Raw genomic sequence first — 19,223 nt, 5'->3', positions numbered from 1 at the left:
GCCCGCCGGGGCAGCACGACCGAGCAGGAGCTCTCACCGGAGCGCACGGACGGCGCCGGGGCTGCCCACACCCGCCATGCGTGTCTCTGCCTCCAGATTTAGTTTTTCCTTCGTTCTGCCAGCTACCCACGTTAAGGCCCCTCCGGGTTAAATTCCACCAGCGTGCTGCCACTATCTCCGGCCCGACAGCACTCGGACTAAACACCTGGACAAACATTGCCCAACCTAGCGGCGCCGACGATAGGGAAGGCCCCCAGGGAGGCCCCGCATCGCCCCCGGGCGCTCCCGGCCCCGACCCGGAGACGATGCGGGACAGCCTCGGCAGACCCGCCCCGGCCCGGCCCGGCCCGGCCCGGCGGGAGGCGCGGCCCGACCCGGCCGCCAATGGGCACGGCGGGGCGGGCACGGCCGCGGCCGGGATAAGAGGGGCGGCAGAGGCCGAGTGTTGCCGGGCTGAGGAGGTGGGAGAGCAGCGGCGACCCTCCGGCGCGGTGAGCGTGGGATGTGGGGTGGGGGTGCGTGGAGAGGGCCGGTCTCGGTCGCGTCCTTATCCTGCAGCGGGGCGGTTCCTGCCGGGAATGAGCCGCCATTCCAGCGGCTTCTTCGGGAGGCTGCCGACTGCGCACTCCGCGTCCCGGCCCCGCCGCCCGGGCTTGTTTACAGGCAGCGCGGGCTGCTCGGCTCCGGCCGATCGCTGGCGGAGGACGCGCGGGCCGCCGCGGGTCTGGCATCCCCTGCGCTCAGGGCGCCCTGCCTGACCGCTTTCCTCCGTCCTTGGCAGATCGGCCAGCATGAACCCGTTCCTGACCACGCTGTGCTTCTGCTTGGGCGTGGTTCTCGGCGCGCCGAGGCTGGACCCTGAGCTGGACGACCACTGGCAGCTGTGGAAGTCGTGGCACAAGAAGGACTATCATGAGGTGAGCGCCGAGCGCACGGAGCTGGGCCCCACCAGCTGAGTCATGTCTGCTTTGTTACAACGCCAGCTGTGGGCAGGGCTTGGGAAGCATAATCCTTCTCTTCCCAAGTTCCTTTCCTGTGTTTATGTATTGACTCAGCTGCCCTCTACTCGTTGTTTTTCTTATGAGGGCGGCAAAAAGATCACCGCTTGACACGGTTCGCGCTTCCCATTCGAGTAGTGTACATTTGCCCGGTATTATGAGCCTTAGAAAGCTTGTTGTGCAAGCAAACTTGCTTTGACATGTCTTCTTGAAGTATGCTGGTTTTTTGTCCCCTTAGAGAGAGGAAGGCTGGAGGAGAGTGGTATGGGAGAAGAATCTGAAAATGATTGAAATCCATAATCTGGATCATGCATTAGGAAAACACAGCTACAAGCTGGGAATGAATCAGTTTGGCGACATGGTATGTGTGGAGACATGTAATGTACAGTTCTTAGTAATGGTGTGTAATAGATACAGCAGTAGATAGTGACTGCATATATATTGATTTGTTTTTCAGACGACTGAGGAGTTCAGACAGCTCATGAATGGTTATGTACACAAGAAGTCAGAAAGAAAATACAGAGGATCCCAGTTTCTTGAACCCAACTTCTTGGAAGCACCACGATCAGTAGATTGGCGAGAGAAGGGATATGTAACTCCAGTTAAAGACCAGGTACTATCTGATGGTGAATTTCTGACCAGTTATAGGTCCAGTTTCCTGAATGCTCCATCCACTTTCATAGGGGAAAAACACTGTACCTGTTTGTTGGTGTCTAGTACAAGCTTACTAAACTGAGCACCATTTTGTAACTGTCTGGGTTTGTAACTTGTGATTTCGCTTTATACTTCAGGGTCAATGTGGCTCTTGCTGGGCTTTCAGCACAACAGGAGCTCTTGAAGGGCAGCACTTCAGAAAAACTGGCAAACTTGTTTCACTGAGTGAACAGAATCTGGTGGACTGCTCTCGCCCTGAGGGGAATCAAGGCTGTAATGGTGGTCTCATGGACCAGGCTTTCCAATACATACAGGATAATGGGGGCATTGATTCAGAGGAATCCTATCCATACACTGCAAAGGTAAGTGGAATAGTTGAACTTGTGTTGCAGGTGTCATGTCTTTTGTGTGGAAGAAGCTGTGTTGGGAAACTCAAATGCCTGGAAAGGAAAATGTCTGTAGAGATCAGTGCATCTGTAATTCCTGTTGTGTCTTTGCTAAGAGAACTAGCATGACTGCTAGCCCCAGTAGGAATCACATATTGCGCTGGTCTTTGAGGTCAAAATCTTGACAGACCAGTTAGAAAAACTGGAGCAAGTATTCTTGTTCCTCCCCCTCATTGCTCCCCTTCTGTCATGCCTTATCTTGGTTGCCACACCAGACCAGGAACCCAGCCCTTGTCAGCAGTGCTACTTAGTGGTAGGACAGCAATTCATCTTCCTATAACTGACCTATCACAGAGTTGCTACCTATAGACCACCTAATTCTTGTGGCTAGTGTCAATTGGATTTTTAACAACAGTTGTTAATGCCTTGAGTTCTGTTTCTGGACTAAGTGTGCATAAATGGAGATAATGGACAGGCTTTTAAAATCCCTGTATTGTTAAACAGATACAAGAGGATGAAAGAGCAGCAGTCAGTTGTGGTATCACTTGAGAGCCAGTAGTTTGTGATTTTCACCTTTTAAGAGTTCTGCTCACTGTAGAGGATCTCTTCTTTCAGCTTGTTTTGTGTTGTCTGGGCAATAGCAATACTGTTTGTTGTCAACAACATGGGATCTGAGTTCCAGTTCACCTGTGTCCCTGTAATCTCTTTCATAATCTTGGCTGTTGTAGAGATCAGTTGATTATAGGAAGTGCCTAACTTGCTGAGTATGGAAAGTAAGCAACTGAGCTATAGTCTGTGTTCATTTAGTTGGGGAAACAATTTTGGTACTAACCTATAGTGCAGGTAAGGCAAGGATGTGCTTGCTTGAATCTGTTTCAGTTTCACATGACCTGACTTGAAACTAGGCCTCACCTCTCTCCTGCTGTAAATGTACATGACATCAGCAGTTCAGGCTTCACTGTAAAAATCAAAGAAAAAAAAAAAAAACAAAACCAAAAAACCCCACGTAATAAAACCAAAAGCAGCACTCTACTAGAAATACCACAAATACCACCCCCAACTGTTGTTTGTAAGGTCATGTAACACAAATTCCTAGCTTTCAAATCATTCTGTATAGCTTTTCGAACTATGACATGTTAAAATTGTGGATTTTAAGTGCTTGCTCAATGAGCAGTTTCTGGATTGCTTTGTAATTAATGAATACTTGGCTTTCTTCCAGTGCCCATTAATGCACTCTGGGCTTCTTTCCTTCCTGTAAAGATAGTTGTCCTGCCAACCAAAAAGAGCAGTGTTCCAGAATGTGATGGCCCTCTGCAACTCTTGTCAAGTTGGTGGGGACTTTTTGGGCCCCGCTGTCACTTTTCTGTACTTTTGAGAAGCTCAGAAGCAGTTCTTCTGTATTTTCTGTTATCCTTGCAAAGTGCTGCTTAGGCAATTGGATCCTCTTCAGTCCCATGCTCTCAAAGCAGCAAAGTCACACCATGTATGGTAGTTCTGTTCTCACCAGTGTGTTAAATGGAAACCTGTGTAATAACTACAGCTTTCTCTACTTAGGATGATGAAGACTGTCGCTACAAGGCAGAATATAATGCTGCTAATGACACTGGCTTTGTTGACATCCCTCAAGGACACGAAAGAGCTCTCATGAAAGCAGTTGCAGCTGTGGGTCCAGTGTCTGTTGCTATTGATGCAGGCCATTCTTCATTTCAGTTCTATCAATCAGGTGGGGATTTGTAATTAATTACATTTATCCACATAACTGGGTTTTTTTTAATTACTCAGTGTTCATTACCCTGCAGTTAAATAGACGAAAGAAAAACCAGGTATGATAATTCAGAAGTCATTTTAATTCTAGGTCATGTTTTTTCCCACATATATTTCTCTTGTATATGTGTCTACTTGTCCCTCAATTTCAAGAAGCTGTGCAGTGTTGGAGTTGAAATACACTAAGCTTCTTGTGAGGGATAAGATGATTTTGCTCATGAGTGAATACTTTGCAGGTATCTACTATGAACCAGACTGCAGCAGTGAAGACTTGGACCATGGTGTTCTGGTTGTAGGTTATGGCTTTGAGGGGGAAGATGTAGATGGGAAGAAATACTGGATTGTTAAGAACAGGTAAGGTCTGTGTCATGTATCTGGGGGAGAATAAAAGGAAGTTTGTCACTTGTAAGGGGAGAGGTGCAGACACAACAGTAATTAAAATCTATATGTGAGAGATCTGGAGATTGGTTTCAGATTGTATGGTATGACAAATGGTAAAATGCATCTCATGCTGCTGGCAGCCTAATAAAGTAAGCACAAAGCAGCCATCTTATTCTGCTTGTTCAGTTAATTTAAGGGAGCTCAGTGCTGAAACAGCCTGTGAACCTAGTAGATAATAAAGATGTGGAGCAGAGGGGAGCAGGAAGAAGCCTGCTTGTAGGGGTGCAATGAAATTTTTTATGGAAGCAGAGTGCTGCTCACTTAAGTGAAATAGGATGATACTTGAACTTTAAAAATGACATTACCTCCTAGGTTGGAGGGCAAATAAATTAATGCCGAAGGGCACATCACATGAGCTTGTCTCATGTTCTCAGCATTACTGGGGCACCACCCTCAAATGCTGTTTTTGCAGCCTTTGACTTCCCTTAAATTGCCTGGCAGCAGTGTCTGAGCTTCAGGCACATGTAGTCAAGGTTTGCACATCAATGAGACTACCTCGTGAGAAAATGACTACATTCTTCAGTTCTGTGGAGTCAGGATGCCTCCTGGGATGCTTTTAATTGTTGGGAAACACTTAAGTTTATGGCTGCAGCTATCTTGGATTTTCTCCACAATGTGGAAGGCAGCAGTTTTCAGTTTTAAACACTTAGAGGGAAAGGCAGTGAATGAGTAACTTCTGAATATATAAACAAACCCTTTGCTTTTGTTTTCAGCTGGGGTGAGAAGTGGGGTGACAAAGGATATATCTACATGGCCAAGGACAGGAAGAACCACTGTGGAATAGCAACAGCTGCTAGCTATCCACTAGTATAATTTGAAGACTGAACATTTCAGTACAAGAGGGGATTTAAACTGAATGACCAAACCCATGTTCACATGTGGTAGCCTTGTGTCTTTCAAAACTCAACTTGATTTTTAAAACTCTTGAAGTATATTTTACATGTTGGTGACATGCCACTTGTTTAAATTAATGTAAATGTTGGTATGTAAACAGCTTGTAATATTGCGAGCTTTTGACTGCTTAATCCAATAGATTCTTTGTATTTTTCCTTTTTTTTTAATTGCAATGTGTCCAAAGGTTTACTTTTTAAATAAATACTTAAATTCCACTACATACATATGACTTGGCATTTTGGTGTTCTTTTCTACTTGGGACATTCGTCAAATAGGCATCCTAAATTGTACTCTTAGGTAGAGTCTGTTTGTGTGTACCCCTCCCTCCACTGGTCACTAAAATGCAGGCCTATCTGGGAATGGCTAGTAGTTGTTACAAAAAGGAGTGTAGAATTTATCTGTGTAGACACAGATTTCTTTAAAATGGGAAGTGGAAAAATATCCCTGGTTCCTGGTCTGTCATAACAAAGATCGTCAGTCTTGTCATCTTCTGTATGCAGCAGCTGATCTTCACTTAGCTTTTAATTCTGTTAGTTTTCTCAATGGTGCCTCAAAAGCAGCACATTTGCGTAGTTTGTGCAGTTACGTCCTTTTGAGCATTTTAACAGGAGCACCCAAAGCACACCTGGGCTGTTCGAAGGGCTTGTTTCTGGAGACATGTAGGACACTAGATAGTTGTCTTCCCCCTGTACCAGCTTCAGCTGGAGAAGGAAGGGGGATAAGGAAGATTTCCCTAGGGAAAGTGATGTTGGGCTGCTTTGTTACTTGCTGGCTGACTTAGGTGATTCACACAGTGCCCTGTATGTCTTTTTCTCTCTGCAGGTATCAGTGCAAACATGAGCATTAGCATGTTTGCATACTACTGTTCAGATGTGGTTTAGACAGGTACCAGTAGCCAGGTTTGGGTACCTCCTGCAGAGGATGGTAAATACCAAAAACAGCAGGGGGAGAAGGCTTGGCTTGGCTTTTGGGTATTGACATCAACTCTTGCTTTTGGACAAAGGAGGTGTAGTTCTGTAGCATAACTAGCACAAGCACTGAGTTCATGGACTCATAGGTTTTTGTGCACATCTTTTCAGAAGCTGATAGCCATGCACACAAAGGAACACTTAGACAGAACTTATGGATGATTAATTTCCTTATTTATGATAATGTAAGTCTTTAAGTTGCATTTAATAAACTCTTGAAGAGAAAAACAAGGTGAATTATCCATAAAAATAATAATTGTGAGTTGTTCATGTGCTGCTTGTAGATGAATTCTTTCAACCTGAATTTCCTGACAAGTTTGCTTTGTTATTTTTTTTAAAGGAAGAGCCTCACTCAGCCCAGTGGCTACGTAACAAGCCACAGAGCAGAAATACTGGTTATAACTTAGCTATTAAGTTGACTTGCTAAGCTAGTTATGGAAAGCATCCACTTTGCTTGTGGAAGCTATGGAGTAAGTATTATGAAGCTCACCAGGTGGTCCTCTAAGGGCTGATACTCAGAAGGAAATGGCACTGGTGTGTACATTCAGAATGACAGCCAGGAGCAAAATGCTGCCAGAGAAGTGACTGTATAAGCTCCTTACACAGAAAATTATTTTCATTCTTGCTACTGGAACTGGGAATGGGCTGACACTTGTCTGTCCTAACACTTTTTAATCCCAGAAGCTGATGTTACTGTGACCCTGGTAGTGCTTCATGCTTTGTGTTTTCTTTATTGGCTAGAAGTGAGACCAGTAAAAAGCCTGCTGGGACTTGAACTGCTAAAAAAATGGGCAACAGGGAAAGGTGTTTGGTTGCAAAATCCAGGGTTCAAAAAAGTTACTGGGAAAACAAGGTATTTTTTTATGACCAGATGGGAAATGAAAAGGAAATAACTTTCCAAAGTATCTGCACATGAATGGGCATGTACTTCACAAAACAGCCATCAGTCTTTGACTTTTTTAGGAAAAATATGTGCTAATGCAGTTATTTGTGTGGATTAAAACTTGCTGACTATTCTGGTTGAACATCCTCCTCAGAGTGAATAATAAAGAAGGGGACAGGGTAAGTCAGGTCATGTAGATAACTCAGTATTTATACAACCTGAAGTAACAGCTTCACCCAGAATTGCCTTACATGACACCATAATGACTAAAATTTTTGTCTAAGTTGCAGTTTGTGTAAGTTTCTTTCCTTAGGAATATAACACCCATTTCAAGAGCAATATTAGATCTGGTTTTGTGATTCCATTGCAGTGGCCCTATCTTTGGCAAACCTGTTTTATTTACTTCAGAAATACTACTAAAGTAGCAAATGATTCCATAGTGGTATATGTTCCAGTGGGGGAAGTGTTGTCTCTGTTCAGCATTCTTCCTTTGGGAAGATACAGCAAATGCACGTTTATGTGTGGTCATGGAAAGCTCCAGAGTTGCTCCACAGAAAGCTGTGGCAATTAAAGCTCTTGATTATTAACCCAGTGTTTTCTTTCCAAAGCTTCCACTGGTTATATGTTCCTGATAGCTGAAGCTCCATTTATTAAAAAATGAGTGAGTTTAAAATATTCTAGTGCACCTGTATTATCAGTAAAAGATACACTAGTGCACGTTTTATTAACAGTAAAAAATCCTATCTATACCTGGCTTGGGTCCTGTCTAAATTACAGCTACTCTTGTTAATGGGGTCTTACGCCTATTGAAATACATGAGCTGGGCACTATTGCATGCTAGATTGCAGTTCTGTACAGTGATAAACCATAGCAGTCCTTGTTTGCTAGCATCTTAATTGTGAAAATGCACTTTTTGTTGGAATTTGGGAAGAAAAATAAAGTTTTGCATTTGGTTTTCATGTGCTGATGCTTCTTAGACTGTTCTTGTCCTAAAGGTCTCTTAGCAGTTTCTCTTCTCTGCTTGTTGGATGTTTTTTATCACTCACTGAACCTGAGCTTTTAAGGGCATGTATTCTTGGGGCAAGGAAAATGATGGAATTCATTTCACTTACACATGAAGTTCTTATTATTTAGAGTCTGGTGAGAAAGGAATTTTAACTGTCATGTAGGAAACTATTTTTCTGTAAGAGCATTCAATTTTTCATACTATCTGTGACTGCTGAGTAGAACAGAATTTTAGGGATATTTTTTTAATGTGATTGGTTTTTGGCTTTGCCAAAGTTAAATCAATTTCCAAACATTGACAATGAAACAAATAATTTTATTATTCTGCTACACAAGCCATGCACTAAATTAATTTTCAAAATGTTTTGAAGAACTATGGTAAAAAAATATTTGTCGTTTCATGCAGTGAAAAACTTGCAGGAAAGGCAAATATGATTAATTATATCATTGATGGTTTTCTATAATGAAAGATTACCTGTTGATCTGCATGACAGCACTCCAAAAACAGCTCTGAGACAACAAGACACACAGGAAAATGGGAATATCCACTTCAAAAAAACCCAAAAATCAGCTTCTGAATATCAGTTATGCAGCATTTGCTCCTTAATCTCCTTGATAAAATAACAAATGTGTCATATATGTTTTAAGCTTAAAGCCAGCTAATCAGTTTTGACATATTAGAGATTGACAGCAGTTTCTGGCTATTAACCAAAGAATTGAGCACAGCCTGAAGGCTGTCATGAAGTAACCTGATGTTTCTGCATTCTAGCTCTCTTTGAACTTTACCAAGATACATGACAGAGTAAGCACCTATTTTTACCTGCCGTCCATCCAATGGTCTTCAGTCTTTTTGCTGGGAAGTCATAGCACAAAATGCTGACTCAACTAATACACTGTTTTGAAGAAATAATTGTTTAAATCAGTAAAGGGGATTTTATTACCTTATGTGCTAATCACAGTTTTATTGAATCATAAGTGAAATTTTGGATAAGTGCAGGGGCACCTAAAGCATTTGAAAGAAAGGCTAAAATCAAAAGCAAAATTTCATTCACAATTCACAAAACTGAACTTAAGTGATAATAAGGCTCTTCTGAAAACAGACAGGGAGCCCAACCAGGAATTTAGTTTGGGGGAGCAGGAGGGTTGGCCACAGAGTGGAGACCTGATCCATGGATTGATTAGTTTAGATAGATTAGGAGTTTCAGAAGATGCCACCTTCATTTGTGTTCATAAACACAAGTGGCTGTTTTGGGTTTTCTTAAAGCTCAGTTGTGCAAAGATTTATCACCCAGTGGCCTTAAGATATGATTTCTGCAACACTCTTTGTTTCCATCCTGCCTGTTTTCTGCTGAAGAGCTACTGCCAACCTCTGTGCACAAACGAGCGAAGAAACCATGGCAATGGCCATTTGCAAAATACTTACTGGATTCTTTTTTACAATGCTTCTTCCTTGTCTTGTTCACTGATGGTTCTCACCACCTTTAGAAGATCCAAAACCTACTTCTGAGTGAAACCTGTTAGACTTTCCCAATAAAATGAGTGCTGGGAAGCACATTGTAGAAGTAACACTATATGTTCTCAGGTGTGGTCCTGCAGTGCTGATACCTGGTACCTTCTGCAGTCCAGGTTTGGGAAGTGGTCAAAGATGGGGCAGAGTCAGAGAGTGAGCTATTCCCCTCCCTCCCACCTTAAGAAGGCTGTTCTGGTTAAGGGTGGCTTTGTGAGGTCCTCTAGGTTCTCTAGTCCTCTGGTCTGAGACCTCAGGAAGGAAGAGATGATTTTCCAGCCTTGTGTTGTTCATATGCTTAGTGACATTTTGGACATTCACCTGGAATTAACTTTGTGTTTCAAAGTTCTTTGTCTGTACTATTGTGTGTTCTCTCGAGGTGAGAATGGTTTAGGTGTCCTCCCCTGGGGTGCCACTGACAGCCCTCTGAAGCTATTACAGCTAGTTCCTGCCTCTACTAGGAAAAACTGTAGTTTCAGAAACTACGTGCTACTAAATGCCATGGAATTATTCTAATATTCTGTTGAGTAAGATTTTTTTTAAATTATTGATGAAACCCTCCTGCACAGCATGCATGCCATGACATAGAACTGTTTGAAATAAATGCTGGGCTACTAGACGCTCAAACTGGCTTAGGGTATCTGAGAAGTTGATGCTGAAATGGGCTGTTGAGAACCCCTTGAGGTTGTAGCATGTCTTGGAACATGCTTGATTTTGCTTAAAACCAAAGGTCAAATGCCATGGCTTCAGACCTGCCAAGTCAGGTGTTTTTTCCCACAAAGGGTACTTCTAAGCATATCTCTGTAATATATCAGTTTATGCTGCTGGTAACAAGGCACAAAACCACCCCTAGATAGGACTGCCCACAGAACTCTTAAACCAGTTCATTGCTGTGTGTGCAGGTGCCCATTTTTGCTAGATATAGCAAAACAAAAAACAAAACCAAAACAAACCAGAAACAAAAACAGCAACAAAAAAAAACCCCAAAAACCAAAAAACACCAAAACAAAAAACCCCAATAAAGGCCCCGGTCAAACCCACCAAAAATAAAACCACATAGCACAATCTTTTACCATATTAGCACAACAATGCTAGAATTGTAAATGCAAGTTCTTCTCAATAGCCATCTTAACATTCCTTCTGCTCAGCATGTTTAGCAGTATTGCTTTCCTCAGTCAAGCATGAAGCACAGACTGACAGCTGGGTTTTTTTGGAATAGGAAATATATACTGGAAACATGAGCTGTGTTGTAAAATTGCATAGGCTTTTGGAGATTTCTCTCGTATCTCTCTCTGTTTATGTAGAAATTCCAATGCCTTGTGCAAAGGTTAAGAATAAATCCTGCTGCCTTTTTGCTATTTGTTGCCTGCTAGTCATGGGAAGAATTGGAGAGGACCTGTGTTTTCTGCTTCAGTGCTGTTATGAGCATTTCTTTCACATTTCTCTCACAATGTAATAGAGCATTTCAGAAACAAACCTTGTGTACATCAGGAATACTTTTGAAATGGTATTTCTGTAGCACTATTTCCAGACATTTCAACAAACTTTATAGCCCCTTTTTGTTAGCAATTCTGCAAACCAAGAGCAAAAGAAACTCCCTCCACATTGAATTTTTAATCTAAACTGACACAGAGCTGGAAAGTGGGAGAGGAAGAAGGCCAAAAGCAGTGAGGCCGCCTGCCAGAGGGCAGGCAACTGATTAGCAGCTGTGGGTGTGGATTTGCAAGAAGGCTAGCCTCTCCTTTTGGCTTTGTTTTCTCCCAGCATATCTTAAAAAAAGCTAAAAGTAAACATCTCCATTCTCAGTGTTCTTCTGCTGAGTTTAAATTTCAGATCTACGTTTGCCTGCATGGCCCTTTCCACTTATCCTCCCTGCTTTTGTTTGAGCAGTCTCCTTTGTCTCTTTCTGTGCCAGAATAATAAATCGTGCTGTGTTGTTAAAAGAGGGAGAAAATTGTCCACGCAGGGACAAAACAGGAAACCTGGCGATCGAAAGGGCAAAGGACAGATGGTGTGTCACCCAGCAGGGTGTCTCAGGGCTGTGCTCCTCAGAGCACGCGATGACAAGGCCGGTGTTGCAGCAGCCGGGCGTGGAGAGAAGCTGACCTCTTTTTTTCCCCGGGCATGTGCCGACGACGGTGCATTGGAGTGTCTGCTGAATCCATGAGACACCAGGAGCGGTCACACGCGGGCCGGGGTTAGGCTGGCCACGCACATTCAGCATCAGCCCAGCTGACCCAGTAATTGAGCGGGCTCATTATCTCCTTCAGAGGTGTCCTTTCAAAAGTGATAAAATATTCACTGGGTGATCTGCTCAGCAGCTGACAACAATTCTCAGGCCAAATTCTTGTTTATTATCATGGGAGTACACAGCTCTCTTGGCCAACACCCTCTGCAAGCTGGCTCACCAAACTGAGTGCAGTGGTCAGAACTACAAAAGCTGCTAGAAGAAAACAGGTTGCTGGGCTCCTGATGAACAAAGTCTTGCAAAGCCACAATGCAAATCATTGCATTGGATGAAAGCAACCTCCTCAGGGCAGATCGCAGTGGAAAATCCTATCTCTATGAAGTATTAAAATTAGTTCACTTGAATCAGATCACATGCTTAGTTTGAGGTTTTTGGATTTGTGTTTTCTGAAACCACATCTGTATTTGCAGAAAGCTAGGAACAAAAACCAAAGGTGTTTTTGGTAGTGATCCATAGGGTTTGTGAAAGCTGTCCGTGATGACATGAAGCCTGAGTGGTAGGGAATGTCTCATCAAAACTTCAGGTGTTCTGTACTTTTGGGTAACTGTGTGCTGACCCTCTTGTCTCAATGTTCATTTACTCTCTGCTATTCCCACTTTTGGGCCCTGGATGTCTCTGGAAAATAGATACTTTTACCTTTGCAGTCCCACAGAAATTATTGACTTTATAATCTTTCCTCTTATTAAACGTCTTCTCTTCCATGGGCACCACCCCCCTTTTCTCACAATGAGTCTCTGTGGTATAATCCATGTAAGCTAAAAGCTCTTTCTTGTTCTCTGTCTCTAAATAGCTGGCATTTTATAAATGAATAAAACTTTTGCCTGACTTTTCCAGAAATATGAGTTGGCTTTATTAAAAAACCAGCAAAACTCCCCCCGTGTGTGTGTTTTCTTGAAAACAGAATAAAGTATCAACAAATGTTCAGACAACACATTTGATCCTACATTTCAAAGACCATCTGCATTTCAGCTGCCTTGCCTTCTCAGGGGTGGGTGAGGTCCTGCTGCAGAGTGTCCAGGATCAGCTCCTCGGCGTGCTGGGCTGGCAGGGCAGCAGCACAGGCAGCCAGGGTGCCACGGGACTGGTGGGAAGCCTGCCAGCCCCAACCTGTTCTCTGATCCCCCATCTTGTGATTGCAGTCACAAGGCCACCTCTCTGCGGCTGGCTGCTCACACTAACTCGGTTTCCAGTCAAAGTGATTTGTGAACAACTGCTCATGTATTAGAGACTGGTGGTGGACTGGTTTTCTTGTGTTATTGGATGCCGACACCACTAGGTTTAGGTAGTTTGCCTTATTTTACTTCTGAAATAGGTGCAAATGTTCCCAATAATTATAAAGAATAATTAATTTTGGCAACAAGTTTGACAGCCAGTGCTTTAACAACAGTTGCATGTGTATATATATATGTGTGTGTGTGTGTGTTTATATATATTTTTTTTATATATATATATGCATATGTATGTATGTATATGGTACAGTACAAATAGTATCATTTCTGCATCTTTCTCCAAAACTAATACGAAGTCAAATGGGCACTGATTTATTAATATTTAATTTTTTGCTGAGGAGCTATTAAATACTGATACAAAGGCACATATGTGAATAGTATTTAGCTCACATATGTCTTACTTGGCGTTTCCATGTATTTTTAATTTTGTATCATGCTGATGAGTATCTGAGGAATAATATCAGGTACTGCTGGCTTCTGCATCTGGAGGCAGTCTCAGCATCTTCATCATGAACACTGCCTGCTTCTCTCAGCAGCCTTGATGGCAGCTTGTGGTGTGTCCCCTTTCACATCAGTCCAACCACTAAATAGTCTCTGATTCTTAAAAAAAAAAAAAATCTACCCTACTTTCTCAGCAGCCCTCAGATACCTTGCAAAACCATGATGGGAGGCCATGGAAGGAAGTTGTGGCCTGGTGTTGCAAGGGCTTTGTAGGTGGTGTCCTCTCATCCCACAGTTAGTGTAAGAGAGCTCTGCAGAAATGGTCTGAACTAGTCTCACACTGCAGAGGGAAGCTTTAAACTCACCCTGAGCCTTTGAGAAGGACTTTGTGAGGGGTGTGCTTGCAGGGTTGTATGTAGCAGAATACATACAGGTCCTTAGGTAGGTGAGGTAGATCGGAGCAGGACTCTGCAAAGAATATCCACTGCTCACACTGAATAAAGTAGCTGCTTTCTTAATCTGCATTTGAGGTCTGTATGGGTTGTTTATACAGATATGGATCTCTTTGTAAGCACCAGCCACGAAGCAGCCCACAAACGAGGAGAATTTTCATTTATGTGTCAGCAGCTCCCAAGCAGCAGTAATTAGTCAGAGCACTAGCCCCTTCACTATCATGTGCTTTTGGTGCAAACTGAGGAAAAAACCCAAAATGTGGGGAAAATAGCAGCTGGGATTAGATCCAGGCTTTTCTGTGAAACTATACTTCAATGAAGGCAAGTTGGGTGACAGTAAGTCGGGCACTGAATGACTGACACATTGCAGTGTGCAGGTGTATACATCCTGCCAGCAGGAGCACAGATCTTAGCCACTAGACTGGGTACACCCACTGCAAAACAAACTTTCAGCATGTCCCTCAGAGGTGGTTTTTAGAGGTCCTGTGGTTATGCTGAGGAATGCCTCATCTCTGTTCTTCCCTTATCATCTCTCCTGGCCCTGGGGACAGGACCAAGTTACCAGTGATCTTTCTCATGTAAAACTAGTATTGTTAGCTTACTTAGACTGGCCTCAAATTAAACTTGGCTTTTGAGGTTTCCAACTTCAAAAATGCAGTGGAATTCCTCAATAAATTAGTGACATCAACATCTCTTTGTGTATCTACATAGAGCTCTGAGAGAGAGAGAGAGAGAGAGAGAGAATTACTATATAAGTATGGGTGTCTAAAAAAAAATATGTATATGTACTCTGTGCACATTTTTTCCACAGAGAAACTGATTTATTAGTTTCTATAATCAGGATGCACAATTCCATCATGCAGTAAAAAGGTTTTATTATTACCTAAACCATATTTTTTTTCTGCTTCCTCTTCAGTCTCCAGGATTTAAGTGTTGTTTGTGTTCTGCTGCTGATAGCAGAGCTTTGGGAAGCACGTGATGAGGAACAGAATAAACAAGTACATGCTGTACTTGCTGATCCTGGGTAGTTGTTACAGCTTTAAAAAGTGTCAGATAAACACCTGAAAGAAGAGTGCTTTGATACCTGAAGCAGCACTGAAATCACATCCTCACCCCTGGGATAGCAATAACTAAGGGTAAATACTCATCCTGAATAATTTTCTGTCTGCTTTTCTTCAGCCTGCCTCTTCTTTAGAAATATTAAAACACATTTGTAAGTTAAAAAATAACTGTTGGATTTTCTTGGCAAGAGTATTCTTAACTCCTCTCTATGTCCTAAAGTAATTCACAGAATGTTCTTAATAAAGTTTTGTACCAGCACAGTGGGAGGGTGTGGATCAGGGGTGAAAATGAGAAGAGAGTGCAGGAGTTGTTTACATCAAGGAGTAAAAAAAGTTCATATAATGAGACAGGAGAGTTATAAAGGGGGTTAGATAGAAGGGTCTAATACTTAAAGTGACCTAAAGCCTAGTTTTCACATCCTTATCATTTAATGTAATCACACATTTTTTTAATTGCTAATTTTTTCTCATTGGCCAATGACTGCAAGTTTCACAGTGGATTTCTGATCTCCTTAGGTAGTGTCAAGTCTGAGATCTAGAACAAGAAAACCTAGAGGATGGATGGCTATAGAAGCCTAGAAGTGTCAGAATTACAAATCATTAGGGTAGGAAGGGACCCCTGGAGATCAGTCAGTCAAACTCCCCGTCCAAGGCACAGTCAGCTACAGCAAGTTACACAGGAACACGTTCAAATGGATTTTGAATGTCTTCACAGAGGAGGACTCCTGGACAACCTGGTCCAGTGCTCTGCCACCCTCAGTGTAAAGAAATTCTTCCTCATGCTGAGGTGGAATTTCCTGTGTTTTAGTTTATGGCCATTGGTCCTTGTCCAGTCACTGGGCACCACTGAAAGAAGTCTGGCACCATCCTCTTGGCACCCGCCTTTGAGATACTTATATTTGTTAATGAGATCCCCTCTCAGTGTTTTCTTCTCCAGACTAAACAGGCTCAGTTTCTGCAGTCTCTCCTCATAAGAGAGATGCTCCAGACCCCAAATAATCTTTGTGACCCTCTACTGGACTCTCTCCCGTAGCTCCTTGGGTCTCTTTTACTGAGGAGCCCAGAACTGGACACAGCACTCCAGGTGTGGCCTCACCAGGGCTGACTAGAGGCACAACTCCCTTGACCTCCTGGCCATGCTCTTCCTGATGCCCCCCAGGATACCCTTGTCCCTCCTGGCCACAGGGACACTGCCAGCTCATGGATGGCTTGTGATCCACCAGGAGTCCCAGGTCCTTCTCCACAGAGCTGCTCTGTAGGAGCAACCCCTGGCCTGTGCTGGTGCTTGGGGCTGCTCCTGCCCCGGCGCAGGACCCAACACCTGCCCTTGTGGAGCTCATTAAGTTTCTCTCTGCCCAGCTCTCCAGCCTAGCAAGGTCCCACAGAATGGCAGCAGAGCCTTCAGGTGGATCACCACTCCCTCAGTTTAGTGCCATCAGCTGAAGAGGTCAAGCTGGGGAAGGATTGTCCTTCTTGGATGTCCCGGCTGGCTATCCAGCTAGCCGCTGTAGCTGTAGGGGAGCGCTATCCTGATCTCCGTGCTTCGGGACAGCACCTAAGGCAAACGCTCCGTGCTGTGACAGCAGCGCTACCTTGCTGTAGAATGTGACTTGGCTTGTCAGCAGCAGTCAGCAGAAAAAGAGAGCGCTGTCCAGCTGCGGTGAATCCAGATTTATTAGGTCCCAGGGGAACCAACAGCCGAAGAGAAAGTCAGGGAGTTTTGCAGCAGCTTATAAGGAGGGAGGGAGACAGGGGAGGAGTCAGTCCTCTGGCAAATAGAGTTTTAGAGGGGAGTGGGATACAAAAGATTGACTTAGGGAGAACATGGATGGGGATAACTTAAGGGTGGGGCCCCGGCCCCTGAACCAATCACCCGATGCTCTAGCTGGAAGTTTCTAGAGAGAAGGGTGGGAGCGCCGAGTGACGGACAGGGCACCGGGGAGGGATTTGAGAAAGGATACCTTAGTCTCCAAGGCAACTGGGGCAGAGTGGCAGCGCCAGGGAAGGAGGAGAGAACCAGGGCAGAACCATTACATGGAAAGGGGAAACAGAACAGTCCAACTTGTACAAACACAACACAACAATCAGCAAACTTGCTGAGGGTACATTCTATCCCTTCATCTGGGTCATTGATAAACAAGTTGAACAAGACTGGTCCCAGTATTGATCCCAGAAAATGCCACTGGCTGTTGGTCTCTAGGTGGATTCTGTTTTGCTGGTCATGACTCTCTGCCATTGAGACAGTTCTCCATTCACCTCACCATGCCTTCCTCTAACCCACATTTCCTGAGCTTACCTGCCAGGATGTTATGGGAAACATTGTCAAAAGCCTTGCTGAAGTCAAGGCAGACAGCATCCACTGCTCTCCCCTCACTGACCCATCCTACCATGCCACCACAGAGGTTTATCAGATTGGTAAAGCGTGAGTTCGCCTTGGTGAATCCACGGTGACTACTCCCAATGGCCTTATTGTCCTCCACATGCCTGGGCATGACCTCCAGAATGGGCTGTTCCATTCCCTTTTCAGGTATGGAGGTGAGGCTGACAGGACGTACCTTCCCAGGTCCTCCTTCTCATCCTTTTGGAGATGGCAGTAATGTTGACTTTGCTGCAGTCATTGGGTGACTCTGCTGCTCTCCATGCTTTTGCACAGATAGTGGAGGTTGGCTTATCAACATTGGCCAGCTCCCTGGGTTCCCATGGGTGCATCCCATCAGAGCCCATGGATTTATGGGTGTTAAGTCTCTCTAACTGATCTCTAACCCAACCCTCTGTGACCAGGGCAAAGTCTTCCTTTCTCCAGCCTTCTTCTCTTGCCTCTGAGATTGGGACTCCTCAGGGCTGGCCTCACCAGTAAAGACTGAGACAAAGAAGGCATTCAGTAATTCTGCCTTCTCTGTGTCTTCCATCACCAGTACACTCATCTGATTCAGCAGTGGCCCCACATTTTCCCAATCTTCATTTTGCTGCTGATGTACTTGTAGAAGCCCTTTCAGTTGCCCTTACCAGATTCAATGCCGAGGGGGCCTTGGTCTTCCTCCTCTCATCCCTGTATGCTCTGATGATGTTCCTATAGTCCTCCCACAGGGCCTGGTTCTTTTTTCACATCCCAGAAATTTCTTTCTAGAAACTCTCTGCTCATCCATGTGGATCTACTGTGCCCTTTGCCTGATTTCCTGCTCTGATTTTGAGCTCAGAGGAAGTGATACTTGAATATTGATTTTTACACTGATTTTGAGCTCAGAGGAAGTGATACTTGAATATTGACCAGTTCTCTTGGACCTCCTTATCTTCTAGAGCCTTATCCCGTGTGATTCTTCTAAGTAGGTCTTTGAAGAGGTCCAAGGTGACTCTCAGGAAGGTCATGCAGGATCCTGATTCCCTCCCTAGGACAACGGGCCAATGTGTATGTCTCAAACATTAATACCCAGATAGTTGTGGAGCCAATCAAGGATTGTTGGTAATAACAACCAGTGATTGTTGGTAACACACACTGTGAGAAAGAACGGGGTGTGGCTGGAGAAGGTGGCCATACAGAAGTAGGGCAGCACCTTTCCAGGACAAACATCCTTGCTGTAACTCTTGGAGATAAGGACAACAGAGTGCAAGCACCAGAATGAGACTGAGAAGGGGGTATTCATGGACTATAGCAAGGGATCAAGACCACCCAAGACATCTGAAGCCCTCTGGTCCATTTACAGAAAGGTCTGAAAGAACTGACTGTGCATGATGACTAATTTGTATTGAAAATTAGAAAGTTGTATTCATGGCAAGGGAAAAAAAGGTATCCTCACAAAGCCCAGGCACATGTGCACCACCTGTCCCTGGACTCCCCATCAGCTGGAGCCATGCTGGAAACAGGACTCTCTCACTGTGTCTCTCTTGCCTCCCCACTCCTCTTTAAATCACCTCTCTCTCTCTGTCTCTCTGTCTCTTCCTCTCTCTCTCTCCCCCTGCCTCCTGCTCTCTCCCCTTTTACCCTACCTCGTTGTCCAAACCTCGCTGCTGTGTGCCTGTTCTAGGAGATCAGGGACTAACTTGTATCAATTCTCATGCCACGTGTGGAATTTACTAATAAAGTTTTGTAAGCTTCTGCACACTATCTTACTTTTGTTGCTCCCTTTGACCACAAGCATCTACAAAACTTGGGTGTTCCCTTTCCACTTAAGGACAGGACAACACTGTGACTAGTGATGGCAATATAACGTGTAAAGGGGCAAGCTTCAATCTGAAATAAGAACCTTTCAAAGTAAGAGAAAATTGAAGTATAACAGTGTCTTTCTATCCTCTTG

At 44.0% G+C, this 19,223-nt stretch overlaps 1 protein-coding gene across 1 annotated transcript; it reads left to right on the top strand.

Annotated features, from left to right (window-relative positions):
- The first annotated feature begins 365 nt into the window (after positions 1-365).
- Positions 366-5,357, top strand: CTSL (cathepsin L). Its single transcript, XM_030969053.1, has 8 exons — positions 366-491; positions 782-917; positions 1,237-1,359; positions 1,456-1,611; positions 1,790-2,014; positions 3,593-3,761; positions 4,039-4,156; positions 4,957-5,357. Exons 2-8 carry the CDS (start codon positions 792-794, stop codon positions 5,054-5,056), a joined length of 1,017 nt encoding a protein of 338 aa, XP_030824913.1. The 5' UTR covers positions 366-491; positions 782-791; the 3' UTR covers positions 5,057-5,357.
- Positions 5,358-19,223: the final 13,866 nt, after the last annotated feature.

Source organism: Camarhynchus parvulus, chromosome Z, assembly GCF_901933205.1.
Source record: "Camarhynchus parvulus chromosome Z, STF_HiC, whole genome shotgun sequence".
Lineage (NCBI taxonomy): Eukaryota > Metazoa > Chordata > Aves > Passeriformes > Thraupidae > Camarhynchus > Camarhynchus parvulus.
This window is presented reverse-complemented; position numbering and strand designations above follow the sequence as displayed.

What these genes read in the sequence shown, in the direction of transcription:
- CTSL (XM_030969053.1), top strand. Translation starts at nt 792, where the DNA reads ATGAACCCGTTCCTGACCACGCTGTGCTTCTGCTTGGGCGTGGTTCTC. An exon ending in TGAATCAGTTTGGCGACATG is followed by an intron (nt 1,360 to 1,455) that starts GTATGTGTGGAG and finishes TTTGTTTTTCAG; the next exon opens with ACGACTGAGGAGTTCAGACA. An exon ending in CCTATCCATACACTGCAAAG is followed by an intron (nt 2,015 to 3,592) that starts GTAAGTGGAATA and finishes TTCTCTACTTAG; the next exon opens with GATGATGAAGACTGTCGCTA.